At 53.8% G+C, this 22,048-nt stretch overlaps 1 protein-coding gene across 4 annotated transcripts in view; it reads right to left on the bottom strand.

The window, feature by feature from the left end:
- Positions 1-22,048, bottom strand: part of CCDC57 (coiled-coil domain containing 57) — a 119,157-nt gene that overhangs the window by 1,325 nt on the left and 95,784 nt on the right. Inside the window, exon 20 of one of the 4 annotated variants that reach the window (XM_030923175.1) lies at positions 9,518-9,825. The exons of the other annotated variants lie outside the window; for them this stretch is intronic. Within the exon in view, the coding sequence (XP_030779035.1) occupies positions 9,725-9,825 (101 nt within the window). The 3' untranslated portion in view covers positions 9,518-9,724. Of the gene's footprint in view, positions 1-9,517; positions 9,826-22,048 lie in introns of those variants that run through there. 4 annotated transcript variants of the gene reach the window in all.

Here is a 22,048-nt window from a genome sequence, read left to right as displayed (position 1 = left end):
CGGAGGTTGCAGTGAGCTGAGATGGTGCCACTGCACTCCAGCCTGGGCGACAAGGGCAAAACTCCATCTCAAAAAAACAAAACAAACAAAAAATCCACAGTAAGATGTGAGCTCAGCATCCACTGAGGTCTACAGGGCTCCAGCACGTGGCTGAGTGTGGCCCGGTGGGCAGTCTGGACAGGCTGACCTGAGCAGGTCAGCCGGCGGCCAAGGCCTCCTGCTGGAGCCTAGCCTGTGTGGTCTGCGTGCAGCCTGGCTGACTGGGAAGCATCTGTGCTTTGGGGTTGCCGGCAATGACGCACTGATTCTCCACTGGGCTGTGCAGTGCACATGGGGGCAGCCACACGCTCCTGGCCCTGGCCCTGGCCCTGGCCCTGGCCCTGGCCCTGGGTCCCTCTTCGCATCTCAGCTTCTTCCGCTCTGATCCACTCTTGGGGTCTCAAGACACCTGGAGCCAGTCTTCCTTTCCCTGCAGCCTCGTCGGGGTCACACAGTCCCTGGCCCCCTGCTGGGGTCCTGGGGGGCCCTGGATGCTGCCTGTTCCCTTTGCTTCCAACCCCCAGAGGAATTCCTCCTTTTCACACAAAGGCTCCCACCTTATCTCTCACAATAATCCCCCCATCCCCACTCCCTCCCCCAACTCCCCACGCTCGCAGCAGGTGGGGTATCCCGTGGAAAGGGCTTCCCGCTGGGAAGTTGGTCCTCTGACCAGGCCCTAGTACTCCACTGTGACCCTGAGGGGTCTCCTCAAACGCAGGGGCCTTGGTTGTCCCTCTCTCAGGCACAGGGAATCTGGAGGCTTTGCCCAACTTGATCCTCCTGAGACAATGCCTGCGGGGATTTTCAGAAAAAGTGAGCTGAGGGAGGGTGAAGGGCCTGCCTCTTTGCCTGGGAGGCCTGAGCTGGTGCTGCTGGGAGAACCCTGGCTGTATCCTGGGGCAAAGCAGGGGAGTGTGAGTGGGGCACGGTCCCTGGGGCAGGGAGGGTGAGCTGGCCCCTCCCCAGGGCAGGCCGGCCCCTAGCTCAGAATATCCACTTTGCGGCTCTGGTTTCTTCACTGGTCCTTTTCCTGCCAAGCCCTCCTCAGGGATGGTGGCAGGGAACCGGCCATGAGTCCAGGACCCCAGGGCAGGGTACAGCCCTAGGCCGGAGGCACGGAGCTGGATGTGTCAAGGCGGCTGCCCCAGGCGTGACTCCCTGTGACCCTGGATTCTTCTCCTACCTGATGCTAATCTGAGGTCAACCCAGTAACTGGTCTGTAAAAACACTCTTGGCCTCCACGACTCTCCGCCCCTCCTTCTCGCCTGACCTGTTTTGCCGAGCCTGGCCGGGATTTTGCTTTCTGCATTAGGCTGATTGGGCCAGAGGGAAACCATGTGAACCACAGTTTGCTGGGCACAGCGTGAGGAACGCGCCTCTTGGGTCCTGCACCCCTCCCCCACCAGCTGCTCGTGCACTGGCCCCGAACAGAGCTTCTGGAAAGTTCCTGAAACATCCGAGGCCTTGCAGTGATTAACCAGGGGAGGGGAACTGGGGCTTGCTTGCCCCTTCCAGGCTTACCCCGTCCCAGGGCCCGGTGTGTGTGCTCAGGCAGGGCCACCTGAGCTGGGCTCCATCCCCTCAGGTGGCTGCACTATACCTGGAGGGATTTGGAGACGGAGTCTCGCTCTGTTGCCCAGGCTGGAGTATAGTGGCACGATCTCGGCTCACTGCAAGCTCTGCCTCCCGGGTTCACGCCATTCTGCCTCAGCCTCCCAAGTAGCTGGGACTACAGGTGCCCACCACCATGCCGAGCTAATTTTTTTGTATTTTTAGTAGAGACAGGGTTTCACCATGTTAGCCAGGATGGTCTCGATCTCCTGACCTCGTGATCCGCCTGCCTCGGCCTCCCAGAGTGCTAGGATTACAGGCATGAGCCACCGCACCCGGCCTTGGAGGCTTGAAGCTGGTGGAATCTCGGGGAGGACACAGCCTGTCCTATTGCAGGGGAGGTACAGCCCTTGCTCCCGTCTCAGCCTGGGGGCATGAGAACTCTGAGCACAAAGGGGACAGAGCTGGTCCCCAGATTTCTGGCCACCCAGTGGGTTTCTTCTCCTGCACCTGAGCCATAGCCCAGCTCTTGACCAAGTTGGCCTCTGGTGGCTCATTCTCCAGGCTGCTCCGGGCTCTTTGGGTGCCCCTGGGCACACCTACCTGGCTTCCTAGGGCTTTGGGAAGGGCTGGACAGTGAGCCCATGCCTTCCCTGGTTCTCCAGAGCCTGCCTTGGGGCTGGGGAGGGCCTGGCCCTGATGGCAGCTCAGGCCTCAAGTCCATTCTGGCACAGAGGCCCTTCTGTCTCCCTGTGGCCTCTGCTGTTCTCTGGGGTTCACCCCTGCTGTCCCAAGGGCCCAAGTTGTGCTGAACCCCCTCTGGCTGCCACAGGGCTCCTCACGCACCCAAGATCAACCCTTCTCAAATGCATCGAATTATTTCGAAGTCTCTTGGGAACAAGGCTTTTCCCACCGCTGTCATCACGGCACCCAGGCCTTCAGTGCAGACAGTGACAGCAAATGTGACTTGGCTCCCTCCACCCTGAATCTCCAGAAGCTGCACCTTTTCAGGGCCCCCACGCCTGTGAGGCTCACACTTCTGTCTCCCCAGCCCGTGTCAACCCTCACCTGCTAATGTCTCCTAATGGATGCCCCCACCCCTGAGCTCCTGGAGCTCAGCCCTGGGGGTCACAGTGGCCCTGGGGCTGCCTTTGTGGGACTGAGTGTGACAACAGAAGAGCAATGACGTGCAGGGGAGGGAGGCCCCGGTGATCCGGTCCCTATGGCCCCTCCACATGGGGATGCCCTGGGCCTGCTCTGTCCAGCTGCCTTCCCCACCTCACTGGCACATGGAGCCCGGAGCCCCCACTGGGCAGATGCACAAGAGGGGAGGGTACTAGGTGCTGCAGGATCCAGGGCTCTGGGCAGTCCTGCCACCCATCACTCAGCCTAGTGAGGCAGGGCCAGCAGGAAACCCCAGATCCTTCAGGCCCTGTCTGCTGGCCTTTGAAGCAGAGGAGAGGTGGGACTTCGGGGGCCTGGGTGCCGGCCACAGGCTGACCCCTTGTTCCATGCCAGCACCTCCTCTGGGCGACCGTGGCTCCTCCCCCAACGGCACTGGCGGGTCCCCTGCTGCTGAGCCTGCCCAGGCTTGTCTGCTAGACTGTCAGTGTTGCCTCATTTGGGCCCCATCCCAGCCCTTGAGAGGGGTCACCCAGTAGTGGGGTGCAAGCTGGGGCCCCAAGGAAGGGAATTTAAAGGAAACACTTCATGGGCAGAAGGCTTTGAGAGACGCGGGTCTGTCCCTACCGGAGGCTGCATCGTGGACGGCAGGCACACAGGCCTCACTTGGGCGAGAGGAGACCCAGAGATGCACGGCCTTCCTCCTGGGCCGGCTCCCCACCACAGCCCATCCGAGCTCAGCCCACAGGAAGGAGAGGTGCCAAGAACCCCAAGCACAGGCGGCTGCAGGCTGGTGGGTGCCAAGGAGGCCGCTAGGAGGCTGGGACGGTGAGGGCCAGGGACGGGCAGCGAGCTGGACAGCTTCTGGGTGTCTCCGCACCCCACCCTGCTCCTGCCTTTCAGAGGAGAAAAGGCAGGAGAAGGCCCTGAGGCCCCAGAAGGGAAGTGACATGCAGCACCTGAGCTGGGGCAACAGGAAGTGGCAGCTGTCTCAGCTGTTTTGGAGGCATGGGAACTGGTTTCCTGGTCCTAAAGTGAGGAATGCCGGCCTCATGCCCCTTGGGCCAGGACTCTGCACTGAGTGCTGAGTGCCTGGGGTGGTGTTTAGACAACTCATGGTCTCTGTTGGCACTGTCTGGGGACAGCAAAAAGCAGCATGGGCCAGTGTGCAGGACAGATTCCAGGTAAAATTCATGAAAAGGGAACTTTCAAAAGGGGCCCATGGGGCCCTCCCAGGTCTGCCAGGCCAGCTCACATCTCCAGGTGGGCACCCTAGCATCTCAGGGCCATAGACCAGCAGGTCAGCGCCATGTCCCCGGGGAACAGCACTGCCTGCCACTCACTTTGGCTGAGACCCGTGTCTCAGGGCTGGTCCCTGCATGTCTTGGCAGGAGGATGGACAGCTGGGAAGGAGGCCACGCTCTCCTCCAGGGAGCCTGGCTCTGTGGGAGCTACGCCAGCCACGCACATATCAGCTGCCCAACCTGCTTGGGACACGGAGGGCCACACGCCTGGCCAAAGGCCTCTCCCCACTCCTTCTTCTCCCCTGGAGACCAGGCCCCTGGAGTTGCTCTCCGGAGATCTGGGCAATGATCCTCTGGATCCCAGGGTTTTTGCTTCCCCTGGGAAGAGAGGCAAAGGTGCACACACCTGCAGCAGGTCAGGGCTGGGGGATGCATGGCACAGCGGCTTGGTGCCCGGGTGGGGCACGGATGCCGCAGAAGTGGGGAGTGGGGATTGGCTGCCTCGGACCATGCTGTGTGGCTTGTTGCCCTCCATGGCATTTCTGCACCTCCTGTTTGACTCCAGCTGCACAGCACACAGGGCGAGGTTAGCATGAGGGGCCAAAGTGGCCCCCTGCCAGAAAGGAGGAGGAATAGGCCCCCAGGTAGGTGCATGCTTCTGGGCCTGGCACTTGGCACACCGTGGGGATAGGCAGATGGAGTTGGTCCGCACGTTCCAGAATGAAGGGGGCCTGTTGTGGCAGAGGAGGAGGGCAGTCTGGGTTGAAGAAACACCCCCTGCTGTCCAACAGCTGCACCGCCTGCTTCCCTGGCAACACCTGCCACGTGGACTGGAGAAGACTCATCAGTCCCTGGGCTGGAAGTCGTGGCCCAGCATCCACCTGAGACGGGACTCTGGGAGGGGCCAGCTGCCAGCCCTTCTGCCTGGGCTGCCCTCAGCATCCTACAGTGCCATCGGCTGCTCTCAGGACAGGTGCCTCCAGAATAGGCTCTTATACAGAAAGCGGGTGGGCTCCAGGGCCCAGAGTCACGGCACGGATGAGGAGGCTTTGGGTCACTCTGCACACACCTCAGGATGGAAGCCCTGGTCAGAAAATGCATGAGCGTTTCTTGAGGACCCCCCTGCTCCTGGGGCAGGCTGGTCTCTATCCCCATTCCCCGTCCCACGTGCCTCCTTGCCTCTGTCCACGTGATGTTGGAGCAGCGAGCCTTCTCCAAGCTCAGAGTCAGAGGCCACAGGCCACTGTCCCTTTGGCCAGGCTGCAGTCCTTGACTCTGGAGCACTCGGAGAGCAAGTGGCAGAGATGAGTGACCTGTGGCCGCTCTGGCTGCTAGTGTGATGAGTGTGATGGCTTGTCCAGGTCCTGGCGTTTTGCTGAAAGAGCACCTGACCTGTGCTCCCACCCCTGTAGACGGTTCCTCTGTGGACAGCCGGGCTGTTCTTGCTCCTCGGAGGAGTCCCCCAGCCCCTCAGGAGAGAGGTTCAGCCCTGGCCACGGACCTGGCATAAAATTTGCACACTTACAGCAGGGTCCACCGAAAGCCTAAAACAACAGTGAGTTTCAGGGGAATGAGTCTCAGGGCGGGAGTCTCTCTTGCTTGTGTTGCACTGGCACTCGCTTTCAGTTTTAAATGGAAATACACAGGGTAGTGCATGTGACAGTGTCCAAGATATGCACAGCAGATTTTCATTCACAAAAAATCTGGCCCCAAGAGCTAAATGGAAATACCTTCCGCTATCCTTCCCAAGTCACAGAGCAAACACCTCGGTTCCCAGGGGTCTGCATCAGTTCTGGTGGAGGCAGTGACTGTGAGCGTGACCAACTGAGCTAATTTGTCCTGAAATTTAGTTGGGACAGCTACAGTTTCTTAATTCTATGACCAGAGAGTGAAGCATTTCACTGAAGATCTATGGCTCGTGTCTCCAGGGGCAGCCCCGGAAAGGAAGGAGCCTTGCTTTCTCCAAGAGGAAGACGCGTGCTCCAGGGCAGGGGCAGGTTGGGTGTGTCTGTGTGAAGTGGGTACACGTTCACGCTCTTTAAGCTGCAACTGTACTTCCTGTAGGACAGAATGAAGTTCTTCGAGGAGGCCAATGAAGGCAGAATATGGGTAAGACCAAACTTACACAAAATCCTTCTACATCTTCATATCAAAACATGTTAAACATAAACCTCCAAATACCTACAGGGATACAAGCACAGGGCTTCCGAAACAGGCGGGATACACAGCCTCAGTCTGTCTGAGGCCCACACAGAAAGTCTTGGGGGAGTCACTGAAGGAAGGAGGGGAAAGAGCTCAGAAAAGCCATAAGAGCGAGACATGGACAGGAAACCAGGTGGCCCCGGTGCCCCACAGGAGTTCAGAGTCGAGGGCTGAGGTGGCACAGAGGGGAGCGTGTGGCACGCATGCCTGAGAGGGGCCTACGAGGCGGCTGCAAGGCATGAGGTTCTGTGAACCCGGTGTGAACTGGCAGATGTTACCACAGGACAAAATTAGAATGTGTAACTTGTAAAGCAGCAGAGGAAAACTTGGTTTCTCCAGTGTAAAACAAGAGTGTAGGAAAATGAAACAAATGGAAAATAAATAATGTGGAGATTAAATTCCAGTAGACAATAGTTGAATGGATATTTATAGATGAGTAAACTAACTAAAGAAAAAAAATCTGATTGAATTTTTTAAAAATAAAGATCCAACAATAAAAGATCCACTTAAAAAGACAGAAAAAGTGAAAATTAAAAAATAAAATAGAATTAGGCAGAAAATGTCACAAGAGGCAAAGAACGCTTCTTTTTTTTTTTTTTTTTTTTGAGACAGAGTCTCGCTCTGTCACCCAGGCTGGAGTGCAGTAGTGGGATCTCGGCTCACTGCAAGCTCCGCCTCCTGGGTTCACACCATTCTCCTGCCTCAGCCTCCTAAGTAGCTGGGACTACAGGCACCTGCCACCACGCCTGGCTAATTTTATTTGTATTTCTTTTAGTAGAGACAGGGTTTCACCTTGTTAGCCAGGATGGTCGCAATCTCCTGACCTCGTGATCCACCCACCTTGGCGTCTCAAAGTGTCTGGCCTTTTTTATTTATTTATTTATTTTTTTGAGAGGCTATCTTGCTCTGTCGCTCAGGTTGGAGTGCAGTGGCATGATCATGGTTCACTGCAGCCTCGACCTCCTGGGCTCAAATGATCCTCCTGCCCCAGCCTCCCAAGTAGCTGGGACCACAGACGTGTGCCACCACACCCAGTCTTCTTATCTTTTAAAGCATGTTGGGCCTTGTTTTGACAGAAAGGTGGGTTACATGTTTTCTTGTTTTTTTTTTTTTGTTTTTTTTTTTTTGAGACAGAGTCTGCTCTGTCACTCAGGCTGGAGTGCAGTGGTGAGATCTCGGCTCACTGCAACCTCTGGCTCCAAGGTTCAAGTGATTCTCGTGCCTCAGCCTCCCAGGTAGTTGAAATTACACGCGCTTGCCACCATGCCGGGCTAATTTTTATATTTTCAGTAGGGCCGGGGTTTTACCAAGTTGGCCAGGCTGGTCGTGAACTCCTGACCTTAAGTGATCCGTCCGTCTTGGCCTCCCAAAGTGCTGGGATTACAGGTGGGGGTCATAGTGCTCGCCTTCTTGTCTTTTAAAGGGTGTTGGGCCTTGTTTTGGGTAAAAGTTGGGTTATGTGGTGTGTTTTTTTTTTGAGACAGAGTCTGCTCTGCCACTCAGGCTGGAGTGCAGTGGTGCGATCTCGGTTCACTGCAACCTCTGCCTCCCAGGTTCAAGTGATTCTCCTGCCTCAGCCTCCCGAGTCGTTGGGATTACAGACATGCACCACCATGCCTGGCTAATTTTTGTATTTTTAGTAGAGATGGGGTTTTACCAAGTTGACCAGGCTGGTTGTGAACTCCTGGCCTCAGGTGATCTGCCCACCTCGGCTTCCCAAAGTTCTGGGATTACAGGCGTGAGCTGCCATGCCCGGCTTTGGATTCCTATAGCTGCAGTTTCTCAGGTAGGTTCTAGATGAGCCTTCACTGCAGACAGCATCAGCCCCATTCCCACGGTGTGGCTCCTCCGGAATCTCCACTGAATGTCCACAGTGATCACCGGGGACCCATCACCCCGGCTGTAGCTTCCGTATGTCATGACCCTGTGTGAGCTCTGGAAGTTGTTCACCTTACACGCTCCTTTCTCCTCTTTGCCTGGCTTTGTGGAGTTTTCTTCTATACATGTGCAGGCTGGTCCTTAGTACACACTCAAGAGAATTTCTGGAGCTCTTTTCTGCAGTTTCCTCCTTGCTGGATTCTGCCCTGAAACGCCGGCTCCTGCTATCTCCCCAGGCCCCAGTGCAGTCTCAACTCCGTAAGGGTACTCAGCTCTGCTCAGGCCCTGCTTCTCTCCCTGTACTGGCAGCCCAGACACGGCCTTCAGGCAGAAGGCCAGGGCCCCAGGGCTCGCCTTGCCTGTGTCCTTCCCACAAGGGTGGCAGTCTTGTCCTCGATCTCAGTCTTGTTCGCGATCTCAGTCTTGTTCGGCCAGTTGTCCAATGTCTACAAACCGTTGTTTCATATACTTTTTCCAGTTTTCTAGTTGTTTATGGAGGAACATTAAAGTCTGGTCCTTATAACTACAGCCTGGCCAGAAGCAGAAGTGAGTGCCAGCTGTTGTGTGGCCATAGAATAAATATTACCAGAAGGTAAGCCAATTTAGTTATTTCTTAATGTATTTACTTTGTTCTAAAAGTTATTTCAACACAAGTTACTTTCCTAAGTGGCAATCATGGTTTCGTCATTACCATTTCAAGAAAAGAGCTAACAAACATCTACTTGACCATCTGTTTCTGAGGAAGTTCTGAGGCTGCCCTGTCCTTCTTCAGAAGCCACAGGTGTGACAATCAGTGAAGGTGGGAGGCTGGGGTTGTCTGTGCCATTCAGGACACCCCAGTGCTCCCTTCTTGGCCAGAGCACCGGTTCTTGGATTCCTGTAGCTTCCGTGACAAGGTGCTGTGGGGCTGTGCGTCTAGCCTCATAAAACGTCACCAGCGTGACCCGCTCTGTCAGTCACAGCTTGTCCTGAGAGCAGCAACAGGGCTAGAAGGACAGGGGCAGGCACTGAGACACAAGAGAGCAGGGTCCTCTCCTTCCCGGACAAAAGGACTGTCCTGATCCCGCTGCAAGGCTGCCGTGGCAGTGACCAGTGAGGCCTGTGCTGCGTGTTTTTGCACACTGAGGAGCTGCCTCCATTCATTCTCCCTCGCATTCCTGGAGCCACATGCTCCTCACCAAGCTTGCCTCCTGGCTCATGTGTGGGGTGAAGGGCTCCATGCCAGGCCGGGCTTGGGGCTCATACCTGTCCTCTCAGCACTTTGAGAGGCCAAGGTGGCAGGACCGCTTGAGTCCAGGAGTGCGAGACCAGCCTGGGTGCCAGAGTGAGACCCTGTCTCTACAAAAAAATTTTTAAAAAAGTAAAAAGATTAGCCAGGCATGGTGATGTGCACCTGTAGTCTCAGCTACTCAGGAGGCCAAGGCAGGTGGATCACTTCAGCCTGGAAAGTTGAGGCCACCGTAAGCCAAGATTGTACCACTGTGCTCTGGCCTGGGTGACAGAGCAAGAATAAAGTAAATAAATAAGAGCCCCATGGCCCCCGTGCCTGCCCTGCAGCTTGGTCTTGCAGCTGTCTTGGGCTGTCCATCTCACCTTGGCCACCAGGAGCCTGACGTGCACCTTCTAGTGCAGGTTTCCTGGGCCCCGATGGAGAGACCACAGACGGAAAAGCGGACTGTGACGCGCATTTACAAGGGAGGCATAGACTGTTCTTCACTGTTCCCCATTTCTTCATGTGTCACAGCCGGCTCCTCGCCCATCCATGGCGGGGGCATCCCAACCTGCTCTCCTGAACAAAATGAACGGAAGCCCTGGGTGTCACAAGAAGCACAAAAGTGCCTGCGGAGGTTGGGGCTGGAGGCGGCATGGGGCCTTCGGGCTGGGGGAGCGGGGAGGGGCAGGGGCGTGAGGATGAGCTGGTGCTGAGGCCAAATGCTCAGGGCATGTTTGTATGCCTTGGGAGCCCAGCTGGTCCTGCAGAGGCCAATCACACTGAAATGCCACTCTGGAGTTCCACCATCCTTTCAGGAAAAGCCCAGAACAGTCTCACTTCAAAAGCACAGGACAGTAGGCAGGGGATGGAGGGAGTGTGTCCTGGGCGCCCACTGGCTCCTGAATGCAGAGGCTGGCAGCCCCTGCAGGGCCACAGTGACGGGGTGGGGGGCGGCTGGTGCTCAGGTATCACAGTCCCCTGCTCTGTCTTCTCAGAGGCCAGGTGTGGGAGTCGAGACGCACTCACCCACAGCCACTCCATCCCCAAGTGTGGTCCCACTGGCGTCCACCAAACCTCTAAAACTGTAAACATGACTCTTAGCTGGAGGGCCACCCATGGGGCAGGAGTGTGCCATGATTTGGCCCACACCTTGTTTGGATTTACTTAGTTGCCAATATTTTAAAAAGGAAACACTTTATATATAAAACGAACAGGATTTCCAGCGTATCTGAGAAAAATGGGAAGACAGGCTTGTTGGCCCCACACTGCCATGGAGGGCGGCCCTGGGGTGGCACTGACACGGCCTCGGAAGACCAAGCCCGCCTGCAGGGCCACCACTGACCCCACTCCACAAGGTTGGCAGTCACCCTGTGCATGGGCACCTAGAACCTTCTCTGCAAAGGAGGCTCTGGCCTGGACTGGATCCAGGGCTTGGATTCAGATCCTGACTCCACCAACTGGGGCTGTGTGACTTTGGACTTCGCCTCCATCTGAGCAAAGAGCCCCAACCTGCGACAACCACTGGGGCCCGAGCAGGGCGCAGTCACTCCAGCCCTGTGTGATCTCGGGCGGAGGCTCCACCAGCATTCGGGCTGTCCAGCAAGAGGGGGCAAGAGGGGGAAAGAGGGGCCGGCTTTTGTCCTTCTTTCCCTTTGGATCTTTAGATGAGAATACCCTGGCTGTAAGGTGTCTTCAACACACAGAACTGCCCAGAAATGCTCTAATTCTACCAACAGTTTAAAAAAATAACCAAGTTAGCAGTCAGTCAACAGAATCATGTGACCTTAAGATAATATTTTATGGGCCAGGCACAGTGGCTCACGCCTGTAATCCCAGAGCTTAGGAAGGCTGACATGGGAGGACTGCTTGAACCCAGGAGATTGAGACCATCTTGGGCCACATAGTAAGACCCTGTCTCTACAAAACAAATTTTTAAAATTAGCAGGGCATGGTGGCTTATACCTCTGGTCCCAGCTACTCAGGAGGCTGAGGCAGGAGGATCACTTGAACCTGGGAGGTGGAGGCTGCAGTGAGCTGAAATCGCACCACTGCACTCCAGCCCAGGTGACAGAGGGAGACTCCGTCTCAAAAATTTAAAAAATGTATGCAACCTTTTTTTTGTTTTTTTGAGATGGAGTCCCACTCTGTCGCTCAGGCTGGAGTGCAGTGGCGAGATCTTGGCTCACTGTAACCTCCGCTCTCTGCGTTCAAGTGATTCTCCTGCCTCAGCCTCTGGAGTAGCTGGGATTACAGGTACCCGCCACTGTGCCCGGCTAAGTTTTTGTATTTTTAGTAGGATGGGGTTTCACCATCTTGGCCAGGCTGGTCTTGAACTCCTGACCTCATGATCCACCCGCCTCGGCCTCCCAAAGTGCTGGGATTACAGGCGTGAGCCAACTCGCCCGGCCACAACCTTTTTTTTTTCCTTTTTTAAAGGAAACATCTCAAAATCTGTGGAGAAGCAAATATACATTTCAAAAGAACAAATTTTTTAAGGAAAAGCCAGCATTAACATGGGGCCCCCTTTAAAGTTGTGACCCTTTTTGCTCCTAAACCATCCTCTGCAGCTGGAGGGTGGGGTGGGGAATGAGAGTGGGAGGGAGGGGGGCCTCCACCCAGAAGAAAACAAAATCACTCACCCCGACCCACCCAGAGGGTGCATGGCAGGGACCGCCTCCAACTCCCACCTCCAGGGAGCGGCCCACTGAGCCCTGGCCCCAATCTCGATGAGGCCCCACGTGGCAGCCCTACCCCCTTCTCCTGTGCAGTCTTCCCCGCCCCCACAGCACAGCCGCATTCCTCAGAAGCTCTGGCCCAGCATCTCCTCTGACCCCATGACACACTTGGCCCTCCCCCTGCTCTAATCAGATGAGTCCCTTCCAGAACTCCAGGGTGTAGAGTGAGGGCTAGGCCTTGGGATCCTCAGCTATGGGCTCTGTGGCCATGTGGCCTTGGGCCTCAGTTTCTGCATTTGAAAAAGGCATCGTAGTAGCTGTACGGCCTTAGCCTAAATACCTGAGCACAAGTGAAACACCAGGTATAGTGTCTGGCACTTACCAGGCACTCAACAAATATTCAAGGAAAACACACAAAACCATTCTGATTGCATGTGTCTGTAAACCAGGCTTCAGCCCTCCCTCTGGTCTCCAGCCCAGGCCCCCACAGCAGGGCCCTCTCGGGAAAGCTCCTGTCTCCCTTTGAATCCCTGACTTTCAGAACTCACAACAAACACCCATTTTTCTGTTGCCAGCTTTCCTAGTCCCCTTTGAAAAGGACAAAAATGTCAACAACACATATACCACATATAAGACGGCCAATTGATAGGAAAAATCACCAACCTCATCCTTTAAAAATGGCAAATTGGGCCAGGTGCGATGGTTCACACCTGTAATCCCAGCACTTTGGGAGGCCGAGATAGATCACTTGAGCCCAGGAGTTCGAGACCAGCCCGGGCTAACATGGGGAAAACCCACCTCTACAAAAAAATTAAAAATTAGCCAGGTGTGGTGGTGTGCACCATAATCCCAACTACTCAGGGGGCTAAGGTGGGAGAACCACTTGAGCCCAGGAGGTGGAGTTTGCAGTGAGCTGGGATTGCACCACTGTACTCTAGCCTGGGTGACAGAGGGAGATCCTGACTCAAACAACAGCCAGGCAAATTGGGCCAGGTGCTCACGCCTGTAATCCAGCACTTGGGAGGCCGAGGTGGGAGGACTGTTTGAGCCCAGGAGTTCAAGACCAGCCTGTGCAACATGGCAAGGTCTTGTCTACAAAATGTAAAAAATTAGCCAGGTGTGGTGGTGTGCGCCTGTGGTCCCAGCTGCTCGGAATGCTGAGGAAGGAGGAATACTTGAGCCCAGGAAGCTGAGGAGCCTGGGAGGTTGAGGCTTTAGTGAGCCATGGCAGTGCCACTGCACTCCAGCCTGGGCAACAGACTGAGACCCTGTCTTAAAAACACAAAATAAGGCTGGGTGCGGTGGCTCACGCCTGTGATCCCAGGACTTTGGGAGGCCAAGGCAGGAGGGTCACTTGAGGTCAGGAGTTTGAGACCAGCTTGGCCAACATGGTGAAACCCTGTCTCTACTAAAAATACAAAAATTAGCTGGGCACGGTGGCAGGTGCCTGTAATCCCAGCTACTCAGGAGGCTGAGGCAGGAGAATCGCTTGAACCTTGCAGAGAAGGCAGAGGTTGCAGTGAGCCGAGATTGTGCCACTGCACTTCAGCCTGGGCAACAGAGTGAGACTCCATCTCAAAATAAATACATAAAATAAAATGGACTAGGGAAAAAAAGGCAAATTAAAACCAATAACAAAGTATCAGTTTTGACTTATCAGATTGACCAAAAAACAAACAAACAAACAAACAAAAACCACCCAAACCATTTGCTAAATCCACCAGTACTGAGTGAGGAAAGGTGCCTCACGCCTGCAACCAGGAGCAGGAGTTGGGCCAATGTCCTGGGGGCAATTGGGTAACAGCACTCAGAACTCAAACTGCCCCTACCTTCAACCCAGCTATTTCCCTCCTAGATACTGATCTAACAGCAGCCTCTGTGAGCACGCAGGGCACACGCACAGGAGCTTCACTGTCTTAAGAGCTAAAAATGACAGGCCGTTCAAGTGTCCACACACATCAGACAACAAAACAAAGGGAGGTGAGCTGATGCAGCGGCTCACAAAACTACCAGAAAGATCTGTCAGGCTGGGCGCGGTGGCTCAAGCCTGTAATCCCAGCACTTTGGGAGGCCGAGACGGGCGGATCACGAGGTCAGGAGATCGAGACCATCCTGGCTAACACGGTGAAACCCCGTCTCTACTAAAAAAAATACAAAAAAACTAGCCGGGCGAGGTGGCGGGCGCCTGTAGTCCCAGCTACTCGGGAGGCTGAGGCAGGAGAATGGCGTAAACCCGGGAGGCGGAGCTTGCAGTAAGCTGAGATGCGGCCACTGCACTCCAGCCTGGGCGACAGAGCGAGACTCCGTGTCAAAAAAAAAAAAAGATCTGTCAGCTCTGTGTGTACTGACATAGAAAAATACTGCAGACATAAATAAAAAAGCAAGCTGCCCACACAATATGCTATTGAAAGGAAAGAGGATACACACATATATTTAAAAAACCACTTCTGGCCGGGCGCGGTGGCTCAAGCCTGTAATCCCAGCACTTTGGGAGGCCGAGATGGGCGGATCACGAGGTCAGGAGATCGAGACCATCCTGGCTAACACAGTGAAACCCCGTCTCTACTAAAAAAATACAAAAAAACTAGCCGGGCGAGGTGGCGGGCGCCTGTAGTCCCAGCTACTCGGGAGGCTGAGGCAGGAGAATGGCGTAAACCCCGGAGGCGGAGCTTGCAGTAAGCTGAGATGCGGCCACTGCACTCCAGCCTGGGCGACAGAGCGAGACTCCGTCTCAAAAAAAAAAAAAAAAAAACCACTTCTGTTCTCAGAGGGTGGCTGGGGAGTCTGGAGGGGTGCAGGGGCACTGGGCAGCTGTGGCCTGAGGGGTAGGGACTGGGAGGGAGTAAGAGAAGAAGGGGAAGGAACACAGTCCACTGAAACGTGATGTGGTGTTACTCAGTGCAGGACGCCCCACGCATCCGGAGACAGGGTTTGGAGCATCCTTTGCCCCAGTGGGGTGCTCTGGAACTTGCGGTGCTTTGCTGCCCATAGACGTGGGACAGACTCTTGGGTGGCTGGTGCCTGTACCGACTCCTGAAAGGACATTTGGAGCACTCGATACGCACCCATAAGGTGCACTCTAAGAAGGTGGAGGCAGGTCTGCTGCAGGGGTCGGCTTCAGAAGCAGGTGCTTCTCTGGGGGTGAGGTCAGACATCTGCCTGGGTGCTTCTCTGGAACTGCCTTAGGCTTCCGTCCTCACTGGGTGCCACTCAGCCTGTGGTGCGCTTTATGTACGCTGGCTTTTGTTGTGCTGCTGAAGAATATCTTTCCAGGTAAAAACACTACCTTAGAAATCTGTGATTTCTTCACCCGTATCTAAGGTTAACCCTCGTCCGGCCATTTGTAAATACTCAATTCTACTTCTGCGTATTTTCGTGGTTTGCCTTGGAGTCCCTCCCTCGGCCTGGAATGCCTGGTAGTGTGTGGTCTCCGTGAGAGGAAGTGGAGATCGAGTGAGCTGTGTTCCCACCCTGCCAGTTGTTGAATGGTGCTTTCTCTCCTTGGCTCCTGGAGAACAGCTACATTCTTATCTACCAGGCTCCGCTGAGCAGGCCGAAGGTGGGGCGGGGGTGGGGGTGGGAGTGGTGAGAAATTATGTCTGTATTTTGATTAGAATGACACTACAGATTACTTTACTTTGGAGAAAACTGCTGCCTTTGTACGTTTAATGCTTCCATCCAGGAAGTGTCTATTTTTCAAGCCTCACATTTTTTTGGATAATGCTTGATAGTTTCTCTAGTCTATCAAACATTTTCTGAGACTCCTAGGTTTTGTAGACTCGGGGCCTCCCATGCTCCCATTTCTCCCGGTTATCTCCCTGTAAACGGAAGGGACAGGAATCAAGGACCATGCCCCTGCATCTGTGGTGCCCCCCACCCCGGTGCACCTGTGGGTACCCCACCTGCAGACCCTGCCCCTGCCCTCAGAGACATTCTGAAGCAGACCAGTGGAATTAAGTTTAGGAAGCAAAATGGCATGGCCTGCGGCTGGTGCAGGAAGGAAGGAAGCTGGATGGGGGACAGGTCTCCTGTGCAGGCTTTGGAGGAGGCAGGTGCTGGGCAAACAAGAAGGGTGCCTGCAGGTGCTGCAGGGTCTGCAGGGGGGGTACCCACAGGTGCACCGGGGGTTGGGAGGCACCCACAGGTGCAGGCAGGCTGGAGCTGGAGTGCAGGTGGCTGGGGGAAGAAGGGAGGGAGATGAGGTTGGATGTGCTGGGCCCCATCAGTCTGTGTGGAGACCTGTCTGAGGCTGTCATAAAAACGCAGGTGAGAGGAGGCTAGGCTTGGAGGTGGGTCCTCCAAAGAGCCGCATCCAGGGTGTATGGGGGAGCCCCAACTCCAGGCAGCTGTTCCAACCTCAGAGGTAGGCCGTGCCCTGGGATGGGGTAACTGCTGGGTCTGGATAGGTTTGCAAAGGAGGGCTGTGGACATGAGCAGGAGGGTGGCTCGGGGCCCGTCCCAGGCCCAAGAGGAGTGTGGCTGTTCAACACAGCTGCGTGACATTGTAACTAAACACCATGTCCGACAATAGTCGTTCATGTCATTAATTTAGATGCTACTAAATGGTTAACTATTTCAGTATCATTTCATTATTATGATTATTATTATTTTGCAGAGATGAGGTCTTGCTATGTTGCCCAGGCTGGTCTTGAACTCCTGGGCTCAAGTGATCCACCCACCTTAGCCTCCCAAAGTGCTGGGTTTACAGGCTGAGCCACTGTGCCTGGCAACATTATTACTTTAAACTCTAATCGTGACTGTGTAGTGTGCACACTCTGTTACCCACAATGCACGGAACATGTTTAAAAAAGAGGAGGAAACTTCCTCTCCATTTCTAGAATGGAGCTCGCAGACTGCGTGTCTGGGGAGCAACTCCTGAGCTGCACTCCGTCCTAGTGTCAGTGCACTGGAGGGCCCAGTGTCGCAGCTGAACCAGAAACCTGGTGCCCTTAGGTGGTACCCCTTACTTCACCGATGCAGTTTCCAAGGTTTGAAGGAAAGTATTCTTACACCAAGTAAAAATATCACACAGATAATTCAGTTAAGCACGCTCAAATATTCAAAATACAAGGACAGCATCAAGATACTTCGCAGATCATTAAACAACTCAACCGCATTACCTGCTTCAGTCTTTTCCTCAATCCTTCACAGGGTGAATCAAAAGCCCCATGGACTTATGCTGAAGTGTATCTTTCTTGCTTGCTTTTAATTGCAACATCGCTGCTAAGAAATACCAGCCATTGCCAGGCATGGTGGCTCCCGCCTGTAATCCCAGCTACCCAGGAGGCTGGGACAGGAGGATTGCTTGAGGCCAGGAGTTCTAGCCCAGTCTGTGCAACATAGAGAGACCCTGTCTCTACAATAAATAATAAAGAAAAAATAAATACCAGCCATCCTGTCTCAGCCTAGGGAGGCAGGGGCACAGCAGGGCCTGCATCTGGCCACCCCTCCTCTACCTGTTGAGGCCCCCAGTGCTTCCCCAGCTTTCCTGCCAAGAGGCCCCAGTGCTAACTGAGCTGCAGGCACCAGGCTCTCAGGGACATGGCCTCACTCACGGGGCTCAGGGTTTAAGACTCTGTTAAGAGTCTCCTGGAGCTGGGTCACAGGGAGGCAACATGACCCCCATAGCCAGGAGATGGACAGCAGGTCTGCTGAGGGCTCTGGGCAGCTTCTCCCTCTCTGATTAAAAGAAAAAAGATGAGGAGAGAGAGGTTCTTCACCTTGGCCTTCTGAGAGGATGCTGGGAGTGTCTGCAGCCACTGAGGAGCCATTAGGAGAAAAGAGAATTCCAGAGGGGCCACCTGAGGCCCGTTTACCTGGGACTGCGGGCTCCAATAAGCTCCTGTGCCTCAGTCAGCGAGTCCTGCCACGGGGCCGTGCACGCTGCTGCTGAGAGCATTTTGGGTGCTCAGGATACGGACCCTGCAGCTACCTCCTTATTTTAGTAAAGGGTGTCATTTTCCACAGTTATCACGAGGAGATAAAGGCTGGGAAGCTCTGGTTCACATCCCTTTCCTATCCTGTCCTGTGACTTGTAGCTAAAAGCATCTTACCTGATCCACACCAGCCCGGCCTTCCCTCCCAGGCCACCCACACTCTCAGTCTCCGTGGACGTTTGCCGCTGTGTCAGCAACGCTCCTTCCTGCAGCACGGCCTCTGCCCCAGGTGACTCCTGCAGTCACCAGCTCCCTGGTCTCACGGAGAGCTTGGGGGCCCTCTTCACTCTCTGCCAGATCTGCTTCCTGAGGTGCCAACCCACCATTTTACAACCCGCTTTCTCAAACCTCCTACACCGCTCCTTCCTTCTTCAGAGCCTGTGGCCAGCATCGGGCTCTCAGCCTGGATGCTGAGCACGTAAGAGGAAATGAAAGGAATCTGCCAAAACCTTTTCCCACCACCAGGCCAGCTGCTGGGGCCAGGGACAGCCTCCCTGGGGCCTGTGCACTCCTGCATGATGGAGGCTGCCCTGGCCACTGCTTCAGACCCTTTGCAAGGGTGTATGTCCAGCAAGCAGCTCAGAAGTCAGAGCGAGCATCTCCCTCAGGTCCAGGGCAGGTGCTTGTGGCGCTCTGGGACTCGGAGGGCAGGTGCTTGTGGCCGCTCTAGGACTTGGTCCCTAGGCCTGGGTTCCTCAGCTGAGACGCACGTCCATCGCACCTGCAGCCACTGCCTGCCCGGCTGCCTGCTATGTGGACAGAGCCCTTGGTCTCTGACCCAGGAGCCTCCTGTCTCCTGCCAGGCTTGCTTGTCAGCTTGCAGACTGGGTAAGTGCACAGTGCTAGCTGCCATCAACCTCCTGGCTTCGGTGCCCACCTCTGCCTCTGTCCTATTAAGGGTCAGCCCTGCACACGGGCACTGAGCCCCTTCCCCTGCCTCCTCCAAGACTTCTCTCCCGAGTCATCCCATTTCCCACTGCCTACTGGCAGGCTTTACATGGCAGCTTGTGAGCCTCCCCTCTTGACTCCACATTTTCACAAATATGGCCTCGTTTCACTGCTGCTTTTCAGAGCAAAGTTTCTTGGATATGTTGTCCATCCCATCCTCTCCTCAAGCCAGCAAGGATTGAATGACAATTCTACTACTCCCCCAAGACCACACTTAAGACCACCAGTGACATTCACCTTGCAAAAAGGCCAGGGCTGCTTCTCTGTCCTGACCTAACTGGACCTACCTGCAGCGTTCCACTGCACAGTTTGACCACTCCTTCCCTCATTATAACTTTTTCTTTTTTTTTGTAGAGACAGGGTCTTGCTCTCTCACTCAGGCTGGAGTGCAGTGTGTAATCACAGGTCACTGCAGCCTCGAACTCCTGGGCTCAAGTGATCCTCCTGCCTCAGCCTCCCAAAGTGCTGGGATTACAGGCATGAGCCACTGAGCCTGGCCCCTTTTTTTTTTTTCTTCAGATGATGTCTCACTATATTGCCCAGGCTGGTCTGGAACCTCTGGGTTCAAGTGATCTTCCCACTTTAGCCTCCCAAAATGCTGCAATTACAGGTGTGGGCTACTGCGCCCGGCCTATAGCAATTTTCATGTCAGACAAAATAGGTTTTTTGGTGAAATACAACATGAGGGGTTATAAGGGATGTTACATACTGGTAAAGGGAAGAAGATCAAGAAGGCAAAAACCCTAAACATATATGCACCTAACAATGGACCTCAAAACACATAAAGCAACAATTGACAAAAACAGATAAATTGATAATTGTAGTTTAAGAACTCATATTTTCCTCTCAGAAGAATTAACATCACAGTAATTTAATTCTCTGACCAGAATGTAAAAATATTAGAAATCAGTAACAGACAACAAAATAAAATTCCACAAATCTAGAAACTTAAGGAAAAATTCCATTTAAGTTAAAGCAAAATGAGTTGAATTGTAAGTCCTGCTAGGGAAGGACGAGGGAACCATGGGGATGCCAAGATTTAGGAGACACGGTAAAAGCAAAGCAGCGCGTGGGGGAATATGCATTTCTTCGACTGCACTGATCAGAAAACAAGACAGATTTCAGACTTGAAGAAGGCATCACGAAGCTAGCACTCCTCCACTATCCTTGTAAACTATCCAAAAACAAAAAACAAACAAACAAAAAAAGCTAACAATGAAAAGCAAAAATGCAAACTTCATTTTCATTAAAACTAAGAGCTAGAAAAGGTGATGGTGGAGGGGGGGCTACCAAAGGCTGCAGGAATTTGGCAAGGGCGGTGTCAAAGACATACAGATGCCTCGTTAAAGACCCCCAGAAAGAGCAGCGATAGGGCACTTCTCAAAGGCGAGGGCATGCCCTGAGGGTAGGACCTAATTCTTTGTTTCAGGAGTAGGAACATGGGCTGGCAGCAAGTGCTTCCCTGACCTTGTTCTGTTCCTGGAAGAGAGGAGGGAGAGTGAACCAGGAACAGAACAGGCCGTATCTGCAAAGTGCAGTATATGTGGGGAAGGGGAAGGGAGAAGCTATATCAGCTGTTAAAAGCCTGACAGGTGCAGACTTGTACTTAAAGCTAAAATCAACAACAAAACTCTGCTAGATTGGAAAATGGCTCTGGCTTCATTTTCCATACAAACTTTTTCAAATAGCTAGTCGAGTAAAAATTTACCTGTTTTAAAGATGAGGCCAGGCACAGTGGCTCATGCCCGTAATACCAGCACTTTGAGAGGGTAACACGAGAGGATCGCTTGAGCCCAGGAGTTCGAGACCAGCCTGGGCAACATAGCGAGACCTTGTCTCTACAAAAAACTAAAACAATCTTAGCTGAGCGTGGTGGTGTGTGCCTGTGGTCCCAGCTACTTGGGAGGCTGAGGTGGGAGAATCGCTGGAGTCCAAGAGGTCGAGGCTGCAGTGAGCCAAGATTGCGGCACTGTACTCCAGCCTGGGTGACAGAATGAGACACTGTCTCTAAAAAGAAAAATAAAAAAAAATGAGGGGGGAGCCAAGAAACGAAAGTGCTCCAAGAGGAAAGGAGAAAGGAAACAAGTAAACTAATGAACACGAACAGTCTCCAGAAAACTTTCCATTGAGCTGATGAAAGTTCGGACAACATGTTTTGTTGTAAATTAAAAATGCAAGGAGGCAGTGCCCCTAAGAATCCTGAGCACAAAGGAGAGCCATGGAGGGCAGGTGGGAGGGTCAGGAAGACAGAGCGGGACGCACCACAGCCGTGATGCCGGGACAGAAGCACACAGGGAACAGAAGCCAGCCACACAACCCATTCCTTCCTAAGGCAGAAGGGAAGCTACACAATCCCAAGAACACTTACAACAGCGTTTGTGGGGAGGGGCTGGCGGAACCAGACTCAGACAAGCCAAGCCTAAAAATTATACAAAAATAGGCTGGGCATGGTGACTCACACCTGCAATCTCAGCACTTTGGGAGGCTGAGGCAGGAGGATCGCTTAAGTCCAGGAAATTGAGATCAGCCTGGGCAACACAGGGAGACACCATCTCTACTAAATTTTTTTTTTTTTTTTTTTTGAGGCAGTCTCATTCCCTCACCCAGACTGGAAAGAGGTGGTGCAATCTCAGCTCCCTGCAACCTCCACCTCCCAGGTTCAAGCGATTCTCATGCCTCAGCCCCCCAGGTAGCTGGTATTACAGGCATGCACCACCAGGCCCAGTGAATTTTTGTATTTTTAGTAGAGGCAGGGTTTCACCATGTTGGCCAGGCTGGTCTTGAACTCCTGACCTCAACTGATCCATCTGCCTCAGCCTCCCAAAGTGCTGGGATTACAGGCGCAAGCCACTGCCTCCAGCCCTCTCTCTACTAAATTTAAAAAGAAAGAAAAAAGAAAAAACAAATACATGCAAATAACCAAGAAAATTCTGAGAGAGAAGGGTAAAGAGGAGATCCTAGATCAGCCAGACAGGTAAAAGGACCAGGAAGTGACACTGATTCCGACCCGATGGAACTGCCTGTGAACAGACTGAGAGCGGCTGAATGAACCGTCTGGATACAGCCCCAAAAGCACATGGAACATTTATCATCATAACAAAGGCGGGAGTCCAAATACGCAGGAAGCATGAGCAATGGAAAACTGGGAGCCATTGCCATTGGGGGTGAATAAGAAGGGGTTCTGGCTGGGAGTGGTGGCTCACTCCTGTAATCCCAGCACTCTGGGAGGCCGAGGTGGGC

This window comes from Rhinopithecus roxellana, chromosome 19, assembly GCF_007565055.1.
Source record: "Rhinopithecus roxellana isolate Shanxi Qingling chromosome 19, ASM756505v1, whole genome shotgun sequence".
Lineage (NCBI taxonomy): Eukaryota > Metazoa > Chordata > Mammalia > Primates > Cercopithecidae > Rhinopithecus > Rhinopithecus roxellana.
Note: the sequence above shows the minus strand (reverse complement) of the source record. Positions and strands in the feature narration are given on the sequence as shown.